Source organism: Palaemon carinicauda, chromosome 35 (assembly GCF_036898095.1).
Source record: "Palaemon carinicauda isolate YSFRI2023 chromosome 35, ASM3689809v2, whole genome shotgun sequence".
NCBI classification, from domain to species: Eukaryota; Metazoa; Arthropoda; class Malacostraca; order Decapoda; family Palaemonidae; genus Palaemon; species Palaemon carinicauda.
This window is the reverse complement of record NC_090759.1, coordinates 67,811,878-67,836,926: the sequence shown is the minus strand read 5'-3', so window position 1 is coordinate 67,836,926 and position 25,049 is coordinate 67,811,878. Positions and strand designations below refer to the sequence as shown.

The 25,049-nt window shown below is 38.3% G+C and overlaps 1 protein-coding gene across 1 annotated transcript in view; it reads right to left on the bottom strand.

Moving 5' to 3' along the window:
• Window positions 1-24,605, bottom strand: part of LOC137627841 (probable methylmalonate-semialdehyde/malonate-semialdehyde dehydrogenase [acylating], mitochondrial) — a 31,334-nt gene extending 6,729 nt beyond the window's left edge. The window contains exons 1-9 of the mRNA XM_068359251.1: window positions 24,457-24,605; window positions 21,594-21,725; window positions 18,922-19,071; window positions 7,425-7,503; window positions 7,124-7,278; window positions 5,118-5,330; window positions 4,740-4,891; window positions 2,595-2,871; window positions 1,061-1,240 (exon numbers count right to left, since the gene is read on the bottom strand). Coding sequence (XP_068215352.1) covers window positions 1,061-1,240; window positions 2,595-2,871; window positions 4,740-4,891; window positions 5,118-5,330; window positions 7,124-7,278; window positions 7,425-7,503; window positions 18,922-19,071; window positions 21,594-21,725; window positions 24,457-24,489 — 1,371 coding nt within the window. The 5' untranslated portion in view covers window positions 24,490-24,605. The remainder of the gene's footprint in view (window positions 1-1,060; window positions 1,241-2,594; window positions 2,872-4,739; window positions 4,892-5,117; window positions 5,331-7,123; window positions 7,279-7,424; window positions 7,504-18,921; window positions 19,072-21,593; window positions 21,726-24,456) is intronic.
• Window positions 24,606-25,049: the final 444 nt, after the last annotated feature.

Genomic DNA, 25,049 nt, shown 5'->3' with positions numbered 1-25,049 from the left:
TTTGGCCATGTTGAGAGAATGGAAAATGGCTGTCTGCTAAAGAAAGTGATGAATGCAAGAGTTGATGGGAGAAGTACAAGAGGAAGGCCAAGGTTTGGGTGGATGGATGGAATGAAGGAAGCTCTGGGTGATAGGAGGATATATGTGAGACAGGCAAGAGAGCGTGCTAGAAATAGGAATGAATGCCGAGCGATTGTGACACAGTTCCGGTAGGCCCTGCTGCTTCCACCGATGCCTTAGATGACCACGGAGGTAGCAGCAGTAGGGGATTCAGCATTATGAAGCTTCATCTGTGGTGGATAATGTGGGAGGGTGGGCTGTGGCACCCTAGCAGTACCAGCTGAACTCGGTTGAGTCCCTTGTTAGGCTGGAGGAATGTAGGAGGAACGTAGAGAGTAGAGGTCCCCTTTTTTGTTTTTGTTTCATTTGTTGATGTCGACTGCCCCCCAAAATTGGGGGAAGTGCCTTGGTATATGTATGTATGTATGTATATAAGTTTCAAAATATTTTGAATATTACATGGATATAAAATAACATGCAAAATCCATCCCCTACATTCCAATAACATCCATAAAAAATATTAACTTTCCATGGTGAATATTTGACAAAACAGGACTTCCAGAAAGTAGCAATATGAACATCAGGCCAGTATAAAAATAATTATATTCATTTTTTTTTTCTTTAAATACTGTATATTCAAGGAGCAAAGCATTTGTTTTATCTTAAAGCATGTCCATTCTGAGAATATAACCTATTTTTTGTTTCAAATATTTAAAGAGATGTAACAATTCTGATTCAAAATACTAATTAAAACCAGCATTAGCTAAACAATTAAAAATATAAGAAAGTGATAAGAATGTTCTCTAAGATCACAAGCAGTAACCCACAGCATGTGTTTCACCATTGATCAAGTTATGCCTCCAAGAATCTTTAAGGGTTAGCACTACACTTTTCATTTCAAGGAATGATAAAATTACACCGTCAAATATACAATGGTATCTCGATAATCTCAGATGGTTGCTTTATAAAATACTGTACACAAATTCATTATAAATATTACCTGGCCAACATCGATGTCTGTGGTAAATTTGCGTGCAGTTGCTCCATTTGTTGTGAAGATTGCAGTACCATTGCCGTACATATTTTTGTTGATAACATCAATAGCATCATCCAAGGTATCAACAGAGACAGTTACTAAGACAGGTCCAAAGATTTCTTCTCTATAACAAGTCATGTCGGGCTGGAAAACATGAGTCATATATATACATGGAATTCAAATACAAAATAAAATATTGCACTGAGCCAAATATTTCTCTCATTTTCTTTAAGTTCTAGAAAGGACAAGGTTACACCTAACAAGGGACTTTGATTAATAATTCATAAAACTCTATGATAAATAATAACCAGTAAGAGATTAACCCCCAAAAAATTTATTTTCCTAATTTATTTTTAGCAAGACAAAGTTTTGAAGTTTTGCCATAGGCTAGAAATAAATCCAAGCTACTGTAATATTTTGATTACTCTAACCATAAGGTAGTAGTGTCTGCAGTAATAATGATATTCTACTTGATGCATTGTCCAATGGGCAACAAAGCCTTCTCCTAAATCTATCTTAAAGTCAACCTGGATATGACTGAAAAAAACAAAAATTCTTCCTCTACAGAGCAAACAAGCAAGGGTTAACAAATTGTGAAGGAAAACCACTTTTCAACTTATGGAAGTGTCCAAATTGTACTAATACAGAAGACAGAAAGGCCACAAAATGAGAGAAAAAAAAGCTTGAAAAATAGGCAAAAACAAACCCAAAACACTTGAAATACATGAATAATACAGTATTACAGACAGATAATACGGTCATGAAATTGTCATGGAGGAAGAAGAGATTTTTGCAGTCTGAATAATTTCATATAGATAAATTTTAGGCAATCTGAGCACCCTCCTCATTGGCAGAACAGGGGTTTAATTTTAATGTCTTCATATGGAATACTGTGGATGGAGAAGCGAGAGTAGAGAGAGAAATGTTTAGTAACTATCATGGAAGTTTCAAGGATTACAAGCATTAAGCCTTAGGGGAAAGAAAAATCCCCCAACGTAGTTTATGTGAAACCACAAAGAAACATCAGTAGGAAGGTCCTGATTATTAAATACGGTTTGCCCAACACTTCAGATAATTTAAAAGTTCTCAGCATTCCTAACCTCAATGGCTACACAGTTTAAGCATTTCCACTTTCAAGTTATGTTTGGTCTTTTCCCAAATACATGAACTAATTAAATTTATCTTTCTTTAATTTTATCTCTCATTCCATACATGGAGTAATCCCTATGATATAGAAATCTGTTATGGTTAAACTACTAGATTCTGATGAGAGAGTGCAATGACAGCCTGCAGCTACTGCTTCAAATCAAGACACTTCATACCACGACTAGACTGTCTGCCAAATATATATGATGAATCGGTCATGCAATTGGTAGTGAGCAAATCTTGACCTGCTAGCATGGAGACTGTCCTAATGAAGAGGTGGTAGTAATAAAGGTAGTCAATTAAAAAGTAAATATGAAATGTTCATATGATGCGCCAAATTAAGATCACTTACCGTAACATCAGTCAAAATGGTTGGTCCTACAAAATTTCCTTTTTCATACCCAGGTACAACTACATTACGCCCATCCAAGATGCATTTTGCTCCCTCGTCAATTCCCTTCTGAACTAACTCACATATGCGATCTTTTGCTTCAGGGGAAATGACAGGGCCCAAATCGGCATCTGGAACATGTCCAGCATTCACTCTTAGTTTCTTTGTCTTCTCCACGAGTTCAGGTAACCACTTGTTGGCTTCTCCTACAAATACTGCTGTGCTAAGGGCCATACATCTGCAAAGAAAAATGGCCTTTTTTTAAATCTATGTAAATCTAGAATTGGAAAAAATATAAGGATAATTATGCTACTTATGAAAAATCAGTCAATAAAATAACTACTGTTTAGTTCTTTATTTTTTGTGAACCAAGTTCCTTCCACTAATTCTCTCTTCTTTTGCAGCTTTTGAGAGAATGATGTGATTAGTCCCATGAAAAATAGGCATAAAAGAGCAAGAGAGACTGTCTGGAACAGCATACTGCCTAGTGGTGCAGTGCAAGGAGTGTATAAAAACTTGCTGCAACTTAATTTTTTATAGTTATTTGGACTTTAGGCTATGAAGACGTTATGTACAACTGTTTTACTGTGCACTTAAAAAAAAAAAATCAAGACTTGAGTATTGGTACTGTGAAAACTATGACAGTGACTTATATGTTTTCTTTTGACCTGTGAAAATCTTATTTGCTTTATGTGAAGTTTTCCTGGTTGTAATAAGAAATGTGTGCTGTGTTGAAGTCTTTAAATGCAGTTAAGATTGTGAAACTGGCTCCAAATAGAGACCGATCAAAGTTCACAGGTGTAGTGGTCACATAATTACATGAGACTTGGAGAACACACAGGAAGAAAAATAGCCTAAGAGCATAATCATTATAGTAGGCAGTTACAATTTTATTTTCCCCGAACAGTGTGGAATTTCAAGGTTAAACAACCGATAATAAATTAGCCTGTCAAAATTTTTGGTGAAGGAAGGAATTATTCCCTAGAATTATTGAAGAAAAGACCTTGGTCTAATTGATGTAGGTGTTGGGGGTTTAGTTCAATTATTCAATTTAGAAAGTGTAGAGAGAATTTTGCTTCTTCTAATCACTGGTTTTTAGAGAGCAAATATACAACACTATTACAAAGTGAATATCATTCCACTAAAATTATAGTGCTGCAATATCCGAGAACTTCATGATCACCAACTGATTATTCAAAATTCGGGAGCCATACTATAAAGTATCATGCAGTTTTTAAGCATTGAAAGACCGAATCTTCTAGATTTACTGGTTATGACAATACCCTTAAAAACTAGAAACGCAATTTTTCAGTATGGGTGGATATAACTAATTACCAATAATAGAAAAGGGCATTTAATAAACTAAGAAATAACCCAAGGTAATGACTTTTACCTAGAAAGTTTATTAATTTCAGAATGGCAATAACTAGCAAAGAACATGAACTATAACTGCAATGAGTATTATAAAGAGTGGACATCATGCATCCAAAGGTATCGATAGATTTATGATTTTGAAACACAGGACCTGGCACTGGGGTCAGGGAGACCATTCAAAGCTGAGGCGAGACTTTAGTAAAAACCCCACACTTCCACTATGAAGAAAATAATAAAATTGGCTGAAAAATGGACATGAAAATAAGTTAGGTAGAAGGCTTCAAAGTGCATGCAGTTAAAGGGACACTGCTAACCCCACAAGTATTGTGTACATTGCCCAAATAAGGTACACTAATGACACTACTCCCTACAGGGTCTACAGGGCTGGACATCCCTTTAACCTGTTAATCATTGCGCCAAACAAAATAGAACACCACTTGTTCATTACCTGTGGAAGTTATCTATGTTTTCTAGGTCCTTTTCTCATTACAGTATAATTAAATTATAAGTAATTTGTTTAGGAGCTGCTTTAAAACCTATTATGTTTTGAAAAATACAGCATTCAATTATCTTTCAAAAAAATACAGCATTCAATTATCTTTCAAAAAAAAGAAAAATACAGGAATGTAAACACTTTGTTAGTGGGAACCACACAAACTTTTAAACGACCATGTTAGAAACTTGAAAAGACTTTACAATACAGTACAGTATTTAAAAAATTATTAATATTACCTTTGACCTGCAGCTCCAAAGGCAGCACCAACTAACTGAGTTAGAGTGCTTTCCTTATTGGCATCAGGCATAACCACTCCGTGGTTCTTGGCACCCATGTTAGACTGGACTCTCTTTCCATTCTTTGACCCTCTCTCATAAATATATTCACCCTGTACCATCAAATAAAGATATAATGCATTAGTGGTACAATAGTATTCTTTAATCTAAAGATGGGGTTAAATGCAGATAATGCAAGTGATAATGGCTTTAAAGAGCATGATTTTTTTTTTTCAATTCACGGATGCATAGAAATAGGAGACCATAACTACCCTCAAGTAAAATGGAAATTTCATCTACTGTTGATAACTGTAAATTACAACAATATGACTAACTCACAGCTTGATTGGAGCCAACGAAAGAAATGGCACGAATTTCAGGGTTGTCGCAGATGAAGTTAACGGCAGCGTGAGATCCATGGATAACATTAACAACACCGTCAGGACAGCCTGCCTCCTTGAGCAACTCCATTAACATCATAGAACAACCTGGGACTCGTTCCGAAGGCTTAAAAACGTAAGTATTTCCACAAACCAAGGCAACTGGGAACATCTGTGAAATGATAATTGAAATGAAAATAAATTTTATGAATCTCACTTACATGAGATTGTTACTACTTACTGTATAAAAAAATATTTCTATGTGGGGGGATAAGTGCATATGCAGCGAGATTTACCAGGTCAATATAATACTAACCCTGAATAAGACTGAGGTTTCTGAAGGTAGTAGAAGGGGTGGAAAAACAAATGCATTAATTTCCAAGAAGTAGAACTTAGGTTAAATAGATTCTTATCAACCCTAATCACTTACACCAAACTTAACAGTAAATCAAGGGCACTTATTCTGTGGCAATCTTCAATAACATTAATTTGCTATGACAAGTTAAATTATGTAATCATTCAAAAACTAAATAAAAGAATATTTCAATACATAACAAACTAAGCATGATGTGAAAAATTCACAGAATACCTTCCCCCTATACAGTACAGTTGGCAGAATTTTTTTTTTTTCAAAAGATGCACATACTTCCAGCAAGAAAGAAAATTATAAGAGTGCGCACTACAACACATAATAAACACTTTTTCAAAAAAGGCAACATTACTTTATTTAGAGGAATTTTTTTATACATAGCTATATCATTCAAATATTGAAAAATTAACTCTCAACCAAACTAAGTAATTATTTAACCCCTAATTCTCAAGTATATCTTCAATAACATTATAGTATACTGATAAAAAAAGATTATGATGTACAGTAGTAATTGAGTGCCCCTTCTTAACCCTTTTACCCCCAGGCTCTTTGGAAATTTCCAACCCTTAACCGCCAAGGGGTTATTTTTTTCCCAGCAGATTTTGCAGTATATATTTTTTAAAATGCTCTAACAGCCTTAATTTTTGTCATAGAGAGGTCAGGTTGGTCTCATTCTCTTGGAAAATGCCTGAATTTTTTCAAAAAATTATCAAAAATATGAAAAAAAATCATTTTTATAGCATTTTTTTGCAAGGACGTACCGGTACGTCCATGGGGGTAAAGGGATGGGTTTTGTGAAACGTACCAGTATGTCCTTTGGGGGTAAAAGGGTTAAAAGCTACCATGAGATATTTAACTTTAAAATGAATTTAATTAATCAAATTTAGTCTTTACACTAGATAGATAAAAAAAAATTTTCATATAAGAAAATATTTTTAACAAAATACCAGAGCCAACAGTTAGCGAGACTAACAAATGGCACATACTCTTAGTCAAGAGAAATGATTACCCAAATAACTAGCAAAAGTTTAGCTTTTAAACCACAAAAGTTATTTACTAGAAAAAAATGCACCTGAAAATGTCATATTATTAAAGAACTGAGGAAGATGGGAAAATCACTTTTTCTTTGACCAAAATATATGGTGCAAACACTACCAGTGCTACAACAAGTTCAGAATTCATAATAGATGAATTACTATCAGTGTTAAGCACATCAAGAAAATTAAAAGCAAAAATAAAACATCATATTAAAAGTTTAGATAAGGAAAGGTAAAATATACACACAAACAAAATACAGTAATAAAATGAAACAATTTAATTGACTTGACAGCCAAGAGTTGAATAACTTTACTTTGCACACACAACCTATCTACTCAAGTAGTTTTTCTCTGGATTTGTTATGAATCTAATAAACGTTAAAGTTATTAAACACACAATAGAATAAAATTTTTAAATGAACACCATAAAATCAAATCTTGAAGTTGGATTTTTTCGGGAACAAATGCAGCCAAGTTTATTTACAAATAATTTACATACTTGCTTACAAACAGAGCTAAATCTACAAAATGAAATTAACACAAAATGTACAAACATACCCATAATGGAATCATTGCAGGGAAGTTGAATGGTGCAATACCAGCACAAACACCCAAGGGAATACGATAAGAGTGGGTATCGATGTCGCGAGCAATTCCTGGCAAGGTTTCTCCTAACTGTAAGCTTGTAATACTACAGCAGTGTTCAACAACCTCTGAAATATACAACAATTAGATTAATATCCTAAAATAAAGAAAAGTTATTGGCATTGATATAAAAACACGGACTTACTTAAATGACCCAAGAGATTTTAAAATAAAGAAGATTTAAGAAAACGTAAAATAAACTTTTGCCACTTACGTAGACCTCTCAAAACATCTCCCTCGGCATCTGCTAGTGTTTTTCCTTGTTCTAGGGTAATTATTTTAGCCAATTCATGCTGTAATAAAAAATAATGTATATTCAAGCTTCAGGTATGACTATGGAGTAATTTAATATTTTATAAGTGCACTGTGTTACTCTGTAAAACTGGATTTTGGTTTTCTAGTTTAAATATGTAATAAAAACAGTAGTTGTGAATTAAGCAAATGTCTAGTACTGCTAGGTCTTTAGTGAACTCGATTTTGTTACGATTCTTTAACATACAATACTTTTGCTTCAAAATCTTACTCTTGCAGAAATGGCCACACGAGTACAGTACATTAATAAGATATCATAAATCATTAGTCAATTTATATTTTTCATAACCATACAAACCTTCAACCTTTAATAGAAGTAAGACTTCAGCAAAGCAGGAATGCAAGTTACGCTTTCTAACGAGGTAACCGCAGTTGGCTGGTGGGTAGATGCTGTCCACCTTACAAGTAGCACTATCACTTTGACCTATCACCTAGGGCTTGTGAGGTGGTTGAGGCAGGCAAATGAACTTGAAAGTCTCAGATTTGTATGGTTAGGAAAAATACAAATGGATTCAAATTTTTTATTTGTTCCTACACTTAATACAAAACTTCCGACTTTCAATAGGAGAATCATGCTTAGGAGGGAGGAGGTCCCTAAAACCAATCTATATAGTTTCCGATCGCGCCGAGTAATTGTCAAAGTTACGATCACAGCCAGCAGTAACTGCGATCGATAACTTTCTGATCGCTAGCCCTCAGGTTGGCCGTGACCGTCAGATTTCCAATCACAGAAAGTGATCATAAAGTTTCCGATTGTGGCAAGTGATTGTAAGGTTTCAGATAGCCGGTGCCAATTGTAAGGATTCTGATCGCCACTAGTGATCGTAAGGTTTCCCCGAATGCAGTGTGCTGTCGATCCTGTGAGAAACACCAATCGTGAAAAACAACCAAGGAAATTTGTCTTGCAGGGAAGGATCACAATTGGCACTTTCTCAAGAAGATGAAACAGGGCAGGGCACAAGGAAACACCACTCGTGAAGGTAAGAACTCGTAGCATGTACAAACGATGACTACTGTTCTAGGTTTTTTTTTTTTTTAATTGTAATGTGTCATGGAAGACATGGGACAATGGAGACGCCAGGAGTTTTGCAACCCGAAAGTCAATGAAGAATGAGAAGCGTTTCATCGGGTAGTGTTGAGCATCTGATACATAACGTATTCTCATGGAAGAAAGCAATCCTGGTACACAACCTCTAACTTTGCATACGAAGCAATAACGTATCATGGTCGACTTCCCGGGATGACACGTTCCTGGTATGCACCATCTTTAGCATGCATATGCAGAAGGAGATCAGACAGGGAAGTCCGCTGGTTTGGACATAGGAGGTACAGTAACCTGGAGCATAATATATAACTCCTCAGCATGGCAAGTTTATCGGGCATGTGCCAGTGATCATGCTCGTGGAGAATCTCGTGCGCAAAGGAGACGATCGTGTTTGTGACTGTTCTCTTGCGCATGGACAATCTTTTGAGCGTGTAAATGCTTGTGAATTTATTGCATCTGTGGCATGTGAATTTGGCATGATCATGTTTGCCCCGATCTCTTGGGTGTGGACGGCCTAGTGTGTGTGTGTGTGTGTGTGGAGAACTTGTTGATTTATTCCCATGATCGTACATTTTTTGGTGATTTTGCATTCATACAAGTTCTAAATCATGCACACGATCATGTTCGAGCTCATGGACCTTCCTCTCGTGGATAATCACCTTGTCGAGCGTAATCTTGTGGGTATTGTTGCGATCGTGCCGACAGACCGACAGAAGAACATTTCATGGACATCGGAAATGATGAGCATCCTTCTTGATGTGTAAGCATGGGGAACCACCTCTGGAGAACATGTCAGGATAGCTTATGGTTGACTGGAAGTTCGTTCACATAAAGAAGAGGTCACGGAAGGGTCCTGGGAACCTTCTTGACAGGAGAAAGACAAAAACAAGGCACTGTGTCCTGACAAAAATGTTATTTTCATTAGTAAAATAAATTTTTGAATATACTTACCCGATAATCATGTAGCTGTCAACTCTGTTGCCCGACAGAATTCTACGGAAGGGATACGCCAGCGATCGCTATACAAGAGGGGGGTGTACTCACAAGCGCCACCTGTGGCCAGGTACTGCAGTACTTCTTGTTGACACCACTTCAATTTTTCCTCGGTCCACTGGTTCTATGGGGAGGAAGGGTGGGTCAATTAAATCATGATTATCGGGTAAGTATATTCAAAAATTTATTTTACTAATGAAAATAACATTTTTCAATATTAAACTTACCCGATAATCATGTAGCTGATTCACACCCAGGGAGGTGGGTGAAAACCAGTGTACATGTATATCAAGAAGCTAAGTATCCCGTATTTCATATTATCAGTTATTCAAAATAACAATGAAATTACAAGTACCTGGTAAGGAAGTCGACTTGAGCCATTACTCTGCCTTAAATAAGTTCGTCTTCCTTACTGAGCGCAGCGTTCCTCTTAGGAGGCTGAACAACTCTAAGGTGCTGAAGTATCAAGGGCTGCAACCCATACTAAAGGACCTCATCACAACCTTTAACCTCGGCGCTTCTCAAGAAAGAATTGACCACCCGCCAAATCAACAAGGATGTGGAAGGCTTCTTAGCCGACCGTACAACCCATAAAAAGTATTCAAGAGAAAGGTTAAAAGGTTATGGAATTATGGGAATGTAGTGGCTGAGCCCTCGCCTACTACTGCATTCGTTGCTACGAATGGTCCCAGGGTGTAGCAGTACTCGTAAAGAGACTGGACATCTTTGAGATAGAATGATGCGAACACTGACTTGCTTCTCCAATAGGTTGCATCCATAACACTCTGCAGAGAATGGCTCTGTTTGAAGGCCACTGAAGTAGCCACAGCTCCCACTTCATGTGTCCTTACCTTCAGCAAAGCAAGGTCTTCTTCCTTCAGATGAGAATGTGCTTCCCTAATCAGAAGCCTGAATAGTAAGAAACTGAGTTCTTAGAACTTGGAAAAGAAGGTTTCTTGATAGCACACCATAAGGCTTCTGATTGTCCTCGTAAAGGTTAAGACCTTTTTAGATAGTACCTAAGAGCTCTAACTGGGCAAAGTACTCTCTCCAGTTCATTCCCCACCAAGTTGGACAGGCTTGGGATCTCGAACGACTTAGGCCAAGGACGTGAAGGAAGCTCGTTTAGTAAAAACCGAGCTGCAAGGAACATGTAGCCGTTTCAGATGTGAAAACAATGATCCTGCTGAAGGCGTGGATCTCACTTACTCTTTTAGCTGTTGTCAAGCACACGAGGAAAAGAGTTTTTAATGTGAGGTCCTAAAAAGAGGCTGATTGGAGAGGTTCAAATCTTGATGACATAAGGAACCTTAGGACCACGTCTAGATTCCAGCCTGGAGTGGACAACCGACGTTCCTTTGAGGTCTCAAAAGACCTAGGGAGGTCCTGTAGATCTTTGTTGGTGGAAAGATCCAAGCCTCTGTGGCGGAAAACCGCTGCCAACATACTTCTGTAACCCTTGATCGTAGGAGCTGAAAGGGATCTTACTTTCCTTAGATATAACAGGAAGTCAGCAATCTGGGTTACAGTGGTACTGGTTGAGGAAACTGCATTGGTCTTGTACCAGCTACGGAAGACTTCCCCTTGAGACTGATAGATTCTGAGAGTGGATGTTCTCCTTGCTTTGGCAATCGCTCTGGCTGCCTCCTTCGAAAAGCCCCTAGCTCTTGAGAGTCTTTCGAAAGTCTGAAGGCAGTCAGACGAAGAGCGTGGAGGTTTGGGTGTACCTTCTTTACGTGAGGTAGACGTAGAAGGTTCACTCCTAGAGGAAGAGTCCTGGGAATGTCGACCAGCCATTGCAGTACCTCTAAGAACCATTCTCTCGCGGGCCAGAGCGGAGCCAACCAACGTCAGCCGTGTCCCTTTGCGAGAAGAGAACTTCTGAAGTACCCTGTTGACAATCTTGAACGGCGGGAATGCATACAGGTCGAGATGGAACCAATCCAGCAGAAAAGCATCCACGTGAACTGCTGCTGGGTCTGGAATCGGAGAACAATACAACAGGAGTCTCTAGGTTATCGAGGTAGCGAACAGATCTATGGTTGGCTGACCCCACAGGGCCCAAAGTCTGCTGCAAACATTCTTGTGAAGGGTCCACTCTGTGGGGATGACCTGACCCTTCCGGCTGAGGTGATCTGCCATGACATTCATACCGCCCTGAATGAACCTCGTTACCAGCGTGAGCTTTCGATCTTTAGACCAGATGAGGAGGTCCCTTGCGATCTAGAACAACTTCACGAAAGAGTCCCTCCCTGCTTGAAGATGTAAGCCAGGGCTGTGGTGTTGTCAGAGTCCACCTCCACCACTTTGTTAAGCTGGAGGGACTTGAAGTTTATCAAGGCCAGAAGAACCGCCAACAACTCCTTGCAATTGATGTGAAGTGTCCTTTGCTCCTGATTCCATGTTCCCGAGCATTCCTGTCCGTCCAAAGTCGCACTCCAGCCCGTGTCTGAAGTGTCCGAGAGGAGACGGCGGTCGGGTTTCTGAACAGCCAAAGGTAGACTTCCTTGAGAAGAAAGCTGTTCTTACACCACGCGAGAGAAGACCTCCTCTCTTCGGAAACAGGAACTGAGACCGTCTCTAGCGTCATGTCCTTTATCCAGTGAGCAGCTAGATGATACTGAAGGGGGGGAGGTGGAGTCTCCCTAACACGATGAACAGGGCCAGCGATGAAAGTGTCCCTGTTAGACTCATCCACTACCTGACTGAGCATCGGTTCCTTCTCAGCATGCTCTGGATGCATTCTAGGGCTTGGAAGATCCTTGGGGCCGACGGAAAAGCCCGAAAAGCTCGACTCTGAAGATCCATACCCAGGGAGACAATGGTCTGGGATGGGATGAGCTGAGACTCCTCAAAATTGACCAGGAGGCCCAGTTCCTTGGTCAGATCCATAGTCCATCTGAGAATCTCCAGACAGCGACGACTTGTGGGAGCTCTTAAAAGCCAGTCGTCTGACGGAGCCGGACACAAGATCATGGTACTGCTGCACAGTCTGTGAACTGTCAACCATGGGGAAGCGAGGAAGTACAGTGACAACCCGAAGCTGTCTAGACTGTCTGGGTCGTACAGACAACTCCTTATCGGGTTGCTGAGGTTGCCGCACTGCGTCACAACAAGTCACTTCTGCTGGTTGTTGAACGTCTTCCCAGTGACACACTGACTCCGTAAACAAAAAATCCTTTAACAAGGACTAAGCTTGGACTGCATGTCTTGCAACACAGCTCAAGGTCTATGGGAGCAGGTGTGGTAACAGACGGGGTTAGTGACTGAAGTGGAACCATTACCTTCCCTGGAAGCATGTTATGCTTAAATAAAAGTCCATAGGAGGCTACGCAGCTAAAGGCTCCTCTCCAAATGACAGAGTCCTCAAGGGAATATCAGAAGGAGGGAGAAAAGCACTTTCTCATCTACAGGGACCATATCCGAGAAAAGCTAAGTTCTCTCAGTGAGGGTTTCAATGGTGCAAAAGCAGCAGACTAGAAGGCAACGTTATGAAACTGCTTGACAGTCTAGTGAGTTGGCAACAACCAAAGATGTGTGACTGAGAAGCATGCGGTAAGGTATGCAGAGCATGTTGTATGCAGAGCATGCTGTATGCAGAGCATGCTGTATGTAGAGCATGCTGTATGTAGAGCATGTTGTATGCAGAGCATGCTGAATGCAGAGCATGCTGTATGCAGAGCATGTTGTATGCAGAGCATGCTGAATGCAGAGCATGCTGTATGCAGAGCATGCTGTATGCAGAGCATGCTGTATGCAGAGCATGCTGTATGCAGAGCATGCTGAATGCAGAGCATGCTGTATGCAGAGCATGCTGTATGCAGAGCATGCTGTATGCAGAGCATGCTGTATGCAGAGCATGCTGTATGCAGAGCATGCTGTATGCAGAGCATGCTGTATGCAGAGCATGCTGTATGTAGAGCATGCTGTAAGGTAAGCAGAGCGTGTTGCATGGCGTGTAACATTTCTCAGAAATTCCATGACCAGTGCTAGAGTGAGTAATATCGCATTACCGTCCATTGAAAGTGCACGTGCCGAGGGAATTGATTTAGACTGTTTTGTTGATGAATTTGATAGCCGGCATGATAATCGTAGAATTAAGCTACACTAAATGTACTATAATCTACTTCACCTCAGGAAAGGGAAACTCGCCCTGTTGGCAACACTGCATTACTTCATGCATGCTTGCATGGGGTTTTAATATCAACATAATATTTACCTTACATTCATAACTCATGATTCATTTTTGTTTTGAAGATATTTTTGCCATATTTCGCGATATTGTTAAAAATATATTGCAAGGAATACATATATATTTTTATATAAGTAATACAAATAACCTCCATTATCATAATGTTTGTGTAGGCATACATGTATATGATTACAAATGCAAGTTATGAAAGTAATGAGGTGTTATTATTGTCATTTGTTATTTCCAAGTTGAATGGGAAGAGGCTCAAGTTGAGGAGAAAGTGGCAGATGCATGCGTTGAGGTGGCTGACTCATAGCATGAGGTTGCTGCCTCAAGAGTTGCGCTTGCTGCAAGGGTTGCGGATGCGCAGTAGCAGGTTCCTGAGGAACGAGTTAAGGTTCCTGAGGTGTGAGCTGCGAGAGTTGAGGTAGCGGCTGCGCAGAACGCAGTTCTTGTCTCGCGAGTTGAGGTTCCTGAGGTGCTAGCCTAAGCTGCAGCGAGTGCTGAGGTGGCTGCCTCATTGATGGAAGAGGTTGTCGTACCTCAAGAGATTGTTGCCTCGCTGGTGGAATCGCAAGCGGAAGCGGAGGAAGTAAGGCATAAGATTCCTGCTCCCATTGCTGAGGTTGCCTTAAGGAAGGCGGAGGTTGCTGCACACCGCTGGTAACTGGCAACTCAGTACGCGGTAAGGTATCCTGAGGAACCTCAACATCGTACGCCTGGCAGACTGGACTGCGGTGAGGCGGAGCGATCGCAGGAGGAGGTGTAACCTTCTCAGCCTGACACTCACGCATTAAGACCGCAAGCTGTGACTGCATGGACTGCAGCAAAGTCATCTTGGGGACGGCAGACGCTAAGGTCTGCTGAGGCAAAGCCTTAACAGAAGATGAGGTCTGTTGCGGCATCACCTTACCTCTCTTAGGAGGTGTGCAGTCACCTGATGACTGCGGAGAGTCAGAGCTAACCCAATGACTGTATCCGGGTTGTTGAACTCTAGAGGTCTGGACTTTACGTTTAAGAGGTCTTGAGACCTGAGTCCAGCGTTATCTCCCCGAAATTTCTTCTGCAGACGAGTAAAATAAGGGCTCAATCGTCTGCGGGTGGGAGTGACGGTCTCTGTAAGACACGCCCGCAACCACCGAGGATACTTCTGTGCGCCGATCAAGGCCTGCCGAACCCTTTTGCCCTTCGACATTGCTTCTCCCCTGGGCTTGGGAGCTTGCAAGAGGTCCCGGACTGGGAGGACGACTGGCACGCAAGAAGTACCCTCACGCACAACACTGACACACTTTGCGCTAATCACTTATCACTTTTGAATTTCTGTTTGCACTTATTTCACTGAACTCGAAACTTTAAGTGGTTTGTACCTGAAACACGCAATTCTATCCTTCTTTAAAAGTTAGTAATTGCGAAAACAGAATTACAATGTAACAGAAAAATCTAATGAAAGATAAATAATTCAGTGGCTGGAAAGAGACTAAACACTAGATCAAATAAACTACGTTTAAAATCTCTCACCGCATAAAGCTTGAGAACAAGAATAAACTCTAGAAACGTTTACCTTCTTCCCCTAAAGAGACTAGGGAGAAGAGCAAAAACGATAACAACGTTACTCGCTTGAACGAAACGTTTATCCAGCTCTCTCTCCCTCCGTCTCTATCTCTCTCTCTCTCTCTCTCTAGACTTAGAACCTGAGAGAAGAGCCCAATCATATATACTCGTTAAAACATATTATTGTTAAAGGAAAAAAACTGAAAGATTTCCCAAATAAAAAGTTCCTTTATTAGAATTAAAACCATTAAGCTAAGAAAGAATGAACAAAACGTTATAAACGGTTTACTCTTACTGCAACGTGACACCGTGAAAATTCTCTCTCTATCGTAACGATAGAGCGCAAGTTGAACGTTCTGAACGTCAACAACTGCAGAGACAAAACAAAACGTTAGTTCAACTTTGAAACAGTACGAGACAATCAAAGAAATTCTTTCAAAAACATTAAAATAGCATACAGTGAACCCTCGTTTATCGCGGTAGATAGGTTCCAGTCGCGGCCGCGATAGGTGAAAATCCGCGAAGTAGTGACACCATATTTACCTATTTATTCAACATGTATATTCAGACTTTCAAAACCTTCCCTTGTACGTAGTTCTGTTAACAAACTACCTTTTAATGTACAGAACACTTAATGCATGTACTACAGTACCCTAAACTAAAACAGGCACAAATATTAAAGGTGATTTTATATCATGCATTTCCTAAACACGCTAAAAAGCACGATAAAAAATGGCAACCAATGTTTTGTTTACATTTATCTCTGATCATAATGAAGAAACAAACTGGAGGTAGAGCTTTGCTTATTACCCAGGCATATTTCCCATACTTTTCCCTTAGAACTACATCACATCTTCCTACTTTAGATATATATATATATATATATATATATATATATATATATATATATATATATATATATATATATATATGTGTGTGTGTATATATATATATATTTATATGTATACACACATACATACCTACATATATACATAAATACATGCATACATATATATATATATATTACTGTATATATATGGGTTATGGAAAAAATCCGCGAAGTGGTGAATCCGCGATGGTCGAACCGCGAAGTAGCGAGGGTTCACTGTAATATGTTAACAGGTAAAACCGAAATGACGGGCTCAATGTTAATTAACTTCGGAACAAGAAAAGATCGCCTACTATTAGGAAAGGTCGAATATAAACAAATATAAAAATTAATTTTAATAATTTTATAATAAAAGGAAGTTAATCGAAGAGGCCTATAAAAGGCGGAGAGATATAAAATAAATCTATAACTTTTGTTAAGCAAAATTAAGAAAGAGAGTCTATACTCTCTTAGACACCAACACTTCCGTCTAAGGGAAGGGTCGGCCATTTAAAGGTGAAAGAGAGTTCATACTCTCTTCGTCACCATAATCAAATTAATTCCAAAAGCTAGCTAAGCTAATAATAGAACTTCCTGAATAGCGAAAGCTGAAATCTTAGAGCAATACTTCACCAAAAACCGTGAACAAGACTCCAAAATTATAAGCGTATCCATGAACGTCTTGCCGGAAGCACGACAGAGGAAAAATTGAAGTGGTGTCAACAAGAAGTACTGCAGTACCTGGCCACAGGTGGCGCTTGTGAGTACACCCCCCTCTTGTATAGCGATCGCTGGCGTATCCCTTCCGTAGAATTCTGTCGGGCAACAGAGTTGACAGCTACATGATTATCGGGTAAGTTTAATATTGAAAAAGCAATTGTGCCTCGTATCTTACGAGATTTGGGACTGGTAGCTTAGCAGGAGCGTTGTGACCACTTGTACCTTGTACCTTAACACCTTTCTGAGGGAAGGGTTTTCATACAGTGCTGTTCCACCCATGAAACTATGCAGAGGAATCAACCTGACTCCACAGAGTATGACTTATTAGACATCCTGTGCTTCAGCGACTTACTCCTCAGCACGCCTCTCATCCGAAGATTCGGTTATCTTCTCTGGAACTCTGCAACAGGCAAAGCATCTGAAGATTTTAATATCATCCCTGACAACATCTCTGCCTGGTGATTGCTAGACTGGGGTTCGAATCACACTAAAACTCATTACTGTAGTTCCTTTAGTGTCTGCAACTTTAACCATCCTTGTGAACTAATGATGAGGGGTTTTGGAGAGCCTATAGGTCTACCTACTATCAGCAGCCATTACCTGGCCCTCCCTGGTCCTAGCTTGGATGGAGAGGGGGCTTGGGTGCTGATCATATGTATACATGGTCAGTCTCTAGGATTGTCCTGCTCGCTAGGGTAATGTCACTGTCCCTTGCCTCTGCCATTCATGAGTGGCCTTTAAACAGGCGAAGGGAAACTAGATTAGTAGCGTGTACCGGAAACTTTCGGCACGTATTGCTTCTCTGTCTCTCCCCCAAAGGAGAGCGCATCCAAGAAGAGGGAAGAAAACGGCCGCAATCTTTCTTCCCTACTGGCAGTGCATATGCTCAGTATGTATGGGAGTTGCAAGAATCAATGTTTCTTCCCACAATGGGACAACAAGAGAAACTGTAGGAGTTACACGTATGTAATTCTACCTATCAGTTTTCCTGGACTTCATGATGGTACCTTGTATTTTTTCTTCTTCAAAGTGAAGACTCAGTTAAGAGGAGGCAGGAGAAAGGAAAACTTCATACTAGCATCTTCTATGTGTTCTTCAGAACTGAAAACTCGGAGAAGACAAGGCAGGTGGGAAAGGAGAGCTTGAAATTAATCTTCTCTGGAGCCGTGTAGGTTGATGACGACACCACTCACAGAACAAAACAGCCTGGTGAAAGACCTTAGCGCCTTCAGACCCTTAGCGCCTTCCAGGGTCTGAAGACACTCAAGGAAAGAAGAGCAGTACCCCTCCCCTTTACACTCAGCGGTGGTAGGAACTCTTCGGAGCACCAACGATATCAAAGGAAAACCTTCCTTGGGCTCATGTTGTCAGCCACTTACAATGGATATGATAGCAACCCACATGTTGCAGGACAGAATAAGCATGTTGGGTAACAGCAGGTAACCAGGAAACTGTAACACACAGTTAACTGGAACTATTGCATATCCTTCCTTCCTTTAATACTGGAACAAATTCAATAGTCGAATTCCCATCGGTCGCATGGGGAGCCATCAGCAGCTGCAGTTACCACAGTCTGCCTGCCAAAACGAACACGACTGCAAGACCAATTATAGAATCTGAGGGCAAAGGCTAAAGATTCAAACAGTCAGATGGGGACACCAAGAAGTGCATCAGTACCTTGAACACTCCAGCAGCTGAAACCAAAAGTGAAAGTAGCGCTACCTGTTTACCTGCCACCCGACAGCCAGCTGTTTACCTTGGTAAAAAGCTTTATAAATGTTCCAGCTTTGCTGAAGTCATGCCTCTATAAAAGGATGAAGGTTTGCATGATGTGTAACTGCAAACAAAATATATTAAACCTTAAAAAGTATTAAACTATGCCACTGATGTTTTATAATACCTCATTAATGTTTTCTTTGCTATCAAATGGAAAATGAAGGTTTCCATGTAACACTCCCCATGAAGAGGGGAACTATCTGATGCACATGAAGGTACATTTATTTGGAATGACATCTAAAAGCTTTACTTACAATATTTTCTCTGATGAATTGCTGGTACTTGAACATCACTTGCTGGCGTGTAAGAACAGATGTTTTGGACCAGGTTTGAAAGGCCTCTTTAGCAGCATCAGCAGCAGATTGCATCTCCTCCTGTGTAGCTTTGGGAACTCTTGTGACAACCTGGAAAGTTCATAGCTTCTATTAAAGTTTTTATTTTTAAAGAAAAATTAGTCATCCATCGAGAGCAGAACAATTATACATCTAGATAAAGAAATCCTAGAATTTATTCAATTTCCAGTTCCATGAAATCTTGTTTTGACACTCTGTATTACAAGATTCAAAACTAAAACTTAGTATACCTACATAAAGTGTAGAGATTACCTATTGCTATATACAGCTAAAAGTGTTTTTACTTAACGAAAATTGAACAAGGAATATAATTTCACCTATCACAATACAAGACACTGCCAAACCCTTTAGCAACTTCTCAGAAGAAAAATTATGTAACTAATTTCAATTACTGTACATGAAATAAAAAAAGTAGCTGATATTCCTGTAGGAACATTTAATAGAAATAACCTAAACAATTTAAAATTCCCTCTTCCAAAACAAATGAAACCAAAAGTCCTGACAGGGAACCAAACTTGGCTGCACAGGTCTGCGTCTTTATTGTAGAAAGAATAGCAAAATAAAAAACCTTTGCAGAAGCTTGTAAGAAATTATTGTATCCAGTACTTGGAAGCCCACAGATTCTTACAACAATTAGAAAGACAAGGAAGAATAAAAGGGGAAGAGAAAAGTTTCTCAAGAACCTTTTAGAAGGCTCCTCTTAGTTATGGTAACAGGAATATTCCAGTCCCCCAAAATGAAAAAGCTTACAAGGATGAAACAGAAGGTTGGCCTGGGGTGCTGAAAATTTACTGCACCAGTAGTTCCGGCAGGTAGATTACTGTCCTGATAATTACTGCACCAGTAGTTCAGGCAGGTAGATTACTGTCCTGATAACACGACTTTGTGTGAGAAAGGGACAGGCAATGCTGTTGTAGATGACTTACAGTTTACTTCAAAAGTTAGGAATACCCCCTATATAGCCCCAAATGATAAAAGATAATATTCTGGTAAACAAGAAGTGTGTAGAAAAAGAGAGCTTTATATGAAATTTGGACTACTATAACCAAGAAGTCCAGTTAAAGTGTAACTGGGAAAATCCTGCAGTTACACCATCAAGGTTAAGTAAGTTTATAAGTTGTACAGTAAGAGGGAAGAGGCAAGGCAGGAATGGAGGTAAAGTAGAAGGATATAAAGAAAATTAATCCAAGGCTAAAGGAATGATGCAATAGTCCTCAAATTATGCCTACAGCTGATAGCAATACCTCCCTAAGAGCTAAAGCAGACTTTGGAGTGTCCCCAAGGTAGAGAGATATATCAATAACTTCAAGGTGGAGACAGGAAGATGTCCCATTAATTGCGAGCAGGGATATTCTACAGACGAATAAACACCTAATGAGAACAATGAATGTACAGTAACAGTACTATACTGTGAAACCTCCTTATTCTTGGTAATTTGGGAAAGAAACCTAAAAAAATTTTTCTTGCCTATAAAACCAGGAACCTCACAGTAGGGTAGAGGAATTACCTTTGGCTCTGGGAAATGGATAGCAATGTTAAGTTCTTTGAAGTGTTTCAATAATTTTTTTTTTTTTTTGGAGGCGGCAACTTTTATATTTTTAGCACATTTTTTTTGAAGGGATGTGTATTAGTGAATTTCCTTGTATAATTTTCTAAATTGATATCGAATGGCCAACCATGTATAATGAATTCACAGTTGCTGAATCCGTTGATAAGGTCAGACTTTATATGAGATTAAGTATTTGTAGTCTGTCTTGTAAAGTTTCCTTTCACCAAATCTGCTAAACTTTTCTCATAACCTTCATAATTTCATTTCTACCTTGTAATTAAGTACTATTAAATGTCAGTATTTTCAAAAGTGTGTATTAATGTTCAGTCCTTTTCTACAGTTTAAATTTTTGTGGTAATGTAAGTATCAGACAGAAGATATAAAGAAAAAAAAATAGTTAAGCATAAGCTCAAAGAAACAGTACTAAAGGTCAATTTCATTTCGTGTGCATTTCTCATTCTATGCTTTTTCACCTTTTTATAAGCTACATTTCAATCCACATTAAATACTGAATAACAAGTACAGTATTAAGATTAAACTGGAGATGTGGTGTGATGCCCACATCTTATTTGACAAATGACTGGTAAACCATACAAGACTTTCAATGAAGATCAGCAATGTGTTATAATAAACTATTCTAAATAAATTTTAAAAGCCTACTTGAGCTATATAAATCAAAACAACTTTTAAAGCAAAATCAATGTGTATTTTAAAATAGAACAAGGAAATCTCATTAAACATTTCTAACAAAGTATTATTACATTTACTATCCTCACTGAAACAGTGACGTAACTTGCCAAGAATTACTTCTATAAATGAGACAAGATTTCTATGATTTCTAACAAACTACAGTTTTGATACATTCACACCCATCATTGAAAAGTTCCTAATCAAAAGAGCCCAGCTAACAAAACATTAAACTAATGATTATGATTGGTTCCAGCATTACAGAGATGAGTGATAAAATTTTCCCAAAAACTATTTCAACAAACAATGCTACATCAACCTTATAAAGAAATAATACCTCATTTGTAGCTGGGTTATGGACATCAATAAAATCTTTGGTTTTGCTTTCCAAGAACTTTCCATTAATGAAAAGCTTTGTGGTGGGTGCTGCCGAACTGTAGCTTCTGCTGAAGGGCAGGCCAGGAATGCCCTGCAAAAACAAATATTTCAAGGTTATATTTTATAAAAAAAATTCATCATAAATAATATAAAATAACAAGATGGGCAAAGAAGCACTTACATGCCTTGCATTACAAAATAAAATTACATGACATCAGTTTCACAGACTTCCTTGAAAGCTACCATCTAACCAGAAGAAATAAAATGCTGTAAAATAAAAATCAGCAACTACTGTACCGTATTCTAACAAACCTACATTCCCATAATTTCCTTGTATACAAAAAGGATTTTATATTAATAAACTTTATCTATCAGGCAAGGCACCTATAAGAATACAATAATGTAATAATGGTAGCTTTTGATCCGAATGAAAATTTCTCTTTAATTATCAAATCATTATAAGAATTGACCATACTTTAAACCATACTGGAAAATTGCATTGGAAGATTTAGTTAGATTAATGGTTTCTTGATTATTTGATTAAACTTTAATTGAAAATCTATAAAAACTAAATTGCGCAATACAATACAATACAATAGTAACCTAGAAATCATATCCCAGTCAGTATATGGACCACTTTTGCTTTTGCAGACAACACACCACCTATTGCTAGCAACAAATATCTTCAAGACACTAATCATGACTTAAATTATGCCTTTAGACCGAATTCTATTCAACCAGAATACAGACACCACTTAGATCATGAAAAAAATTTAATATGCAACAATAAATCTTATTAACTCTATGCGAATCTAAATATAGTACAATAACTGAATATTTATGAATTTGGGAATAATTTTCAAGGTTTTAACCACTGGTATAGTCAGAAATTTGACTCCCGAGCAACAACAGTTTATCCCAATCTCTCAAAATCCAGTGAGCGACATGGGCGAGCACAAAAAAAATGGACAACGATAATAAAAAAGGACTCGAACAGAACTACTGGAAAAACACAATTTCCCATCTATTCACAAAACCATTGACTTCCTAAGAAACATCAAGATCAAGAGGAATTACTGTATTCTAGAAAGTAGCAAACAACCTAACCTGCCTGGCAAGTGAAATAATAACACCACTGTACGCGAGTAAAAGAAATCGATAAATAGTTCTGGATAACACTAAATTTAGCAAAAGCCTGGTTCTGTACAAAACAGTAACAAATTGAAATAAAATTCTCATTTACTGTCATAGATGTAGTACTGCACTTGAAAATGGTACCACAAAGAGTTGGCAAATTTAGTCAAGTATAAATTACAACCAACTTAAAAATACAATCTGAAGATTAGGTTCATATCAAATTCTTAATGACCATATTTCTGCGATATGTTAATTTTATAAAGAATAAAAAAGATTCGCCATCTTTCCCCATGGATCATACAACTAATTTCAATTAGGACAATTCGAATCCACGTTTCCTATGTGTATACGTTAATAGCTACGGTGTCATACCTAAATTCTGACATTTGCGTATGTCTATGATTGGTTTGGTTCTCTAATTTTTAGTCTCAAAACTTTTAAAACTTCCTTCCATTAATTTCTTAATAATTAACTTTAATCTAAATTTGAAAGTTATGAAATCCTGTAGAGATTAAATTTTATTCCAAACAAAATTTTGAGTTGATAAGACCAATATCCACTCTATTCAATCTACAGACATCTATCTAGCATAAACTTGATAGAAATAGCCGCAACAACTTACCTGTATGATTCTGGAGGGGTATACAATGCATGATGAAATACATGAATTAATATATCAGACACAGCAAGTGGGATTTAGTGGTTGTTACAATCCTTAGGAATTCAGTATGGAAAGTCTTCTTAGGTTAGGTTAGAAAAATTTGCATTTTTGGACACGCAGACAAATCAGATAACCTATAGACTCATGGTAAATACTTACCAGTACGCTAACATCGGTAATCGTCAAAGCCACCCATTCCTCCTTAGAAAATAATACAATGTTGTGTTCTTGACTGTTAATGGAGATGTCTTTAGTGTTATCGACCGCATTTAAAATAACCTTAAACGCCGTGTTCTTACTCATTGTAAACCAAAGTACTCTACTTCCGAAGAACTCTAAGGTGGATATATAACAAAATAATCGGACAAGAGGAATCCCGTATTCTGCCATATACTGTAGTTCTATCAGAGGTAACGGCTTAGGTTAGGTTAGGTTTGGGTACCTTAGATAAGTAATAATCTCTCTCTCTAAATAAAATGGAATTTATTTGGTTCGTAGTTTGAGCCGAATCGTGTCCGGGGCGGATAAACAAGAATTTATAGTTGGCATTGCTTACTGTAGGGTAGTCTAACTTGTCACTAAATAAGGTTAATTATAAGGTTAATTTGAAATTCATATCATGCGACCAAGTAATACTGTATGCTTCATCGGGTTACATAATAAACTATAAAATTTTTAGCAGATTAATAAGTATTGAAGCCGTACTATTACCAAGGGTTTATTTCACGCCCAAATACAAAACGGCTGGTCATTCCAACCTCAAGTTGTATTACCCAGCCTAATATTTTCACAAATATTCAATTTTCTATTCAATTTAGCAAATTCAATTCGTTACGCAATTATTTTTCTCCCTGAAGCCCTATTGTTACGTACGAGAACGACAACGCAATTGACGAAAAAAAAAATAAGCTAACCATTAGTAACATATTTTGGTAGAGTTGCACCCATTACCTTCCATTAACTATAAGCATGGCATTTAAAATGCATTACTGATTAATTAAATATGAATGACACCAATAATTACCTGAACAGAGCGGAGAAGCCTCACAGCAGACATTTTTCACTTGGCCAACAATACTTGAAAGAGCTAAAACCTGAAGAATCAGCTGCTAAGCGGCTTCTGCTACGCATAGGTGCCACGTCTCCAAGGTTGCATACGTATATAAGGTAATTAAATATACCAAGCTAAACTAATCTATTTAAATTTTATTTATAATGTAATGAATATAAAATAAGAATTTATAATTACTTTTAAGTTGTCGTATCTAAAAAATAGAGTGAAATATGAAAAATATGTGGCACAATTTACTCGCTTCATAACAAGTTATAGTCGATGCCCATTGGCGAAGGCAGGGGGCTTGCATTCACGCCAGCCAATCACGTATGGTCTCCGTAACCGCGTTACTTCAATGGATATTATGTAATTGTAACAAGACATAATAGTCACGATTATTCAATCATTCGTAAAGTACATAATAATGTTATATACCTATCTATTTTGTGATTATTCTTAATATTTAATGAATAGCAACTGCCATTTTCATGTTAAACTTCTTTTTACAGTCTAAAATACGATTAACCTTGCATGTTAACATCAATAACAACAACTGCTCCCAC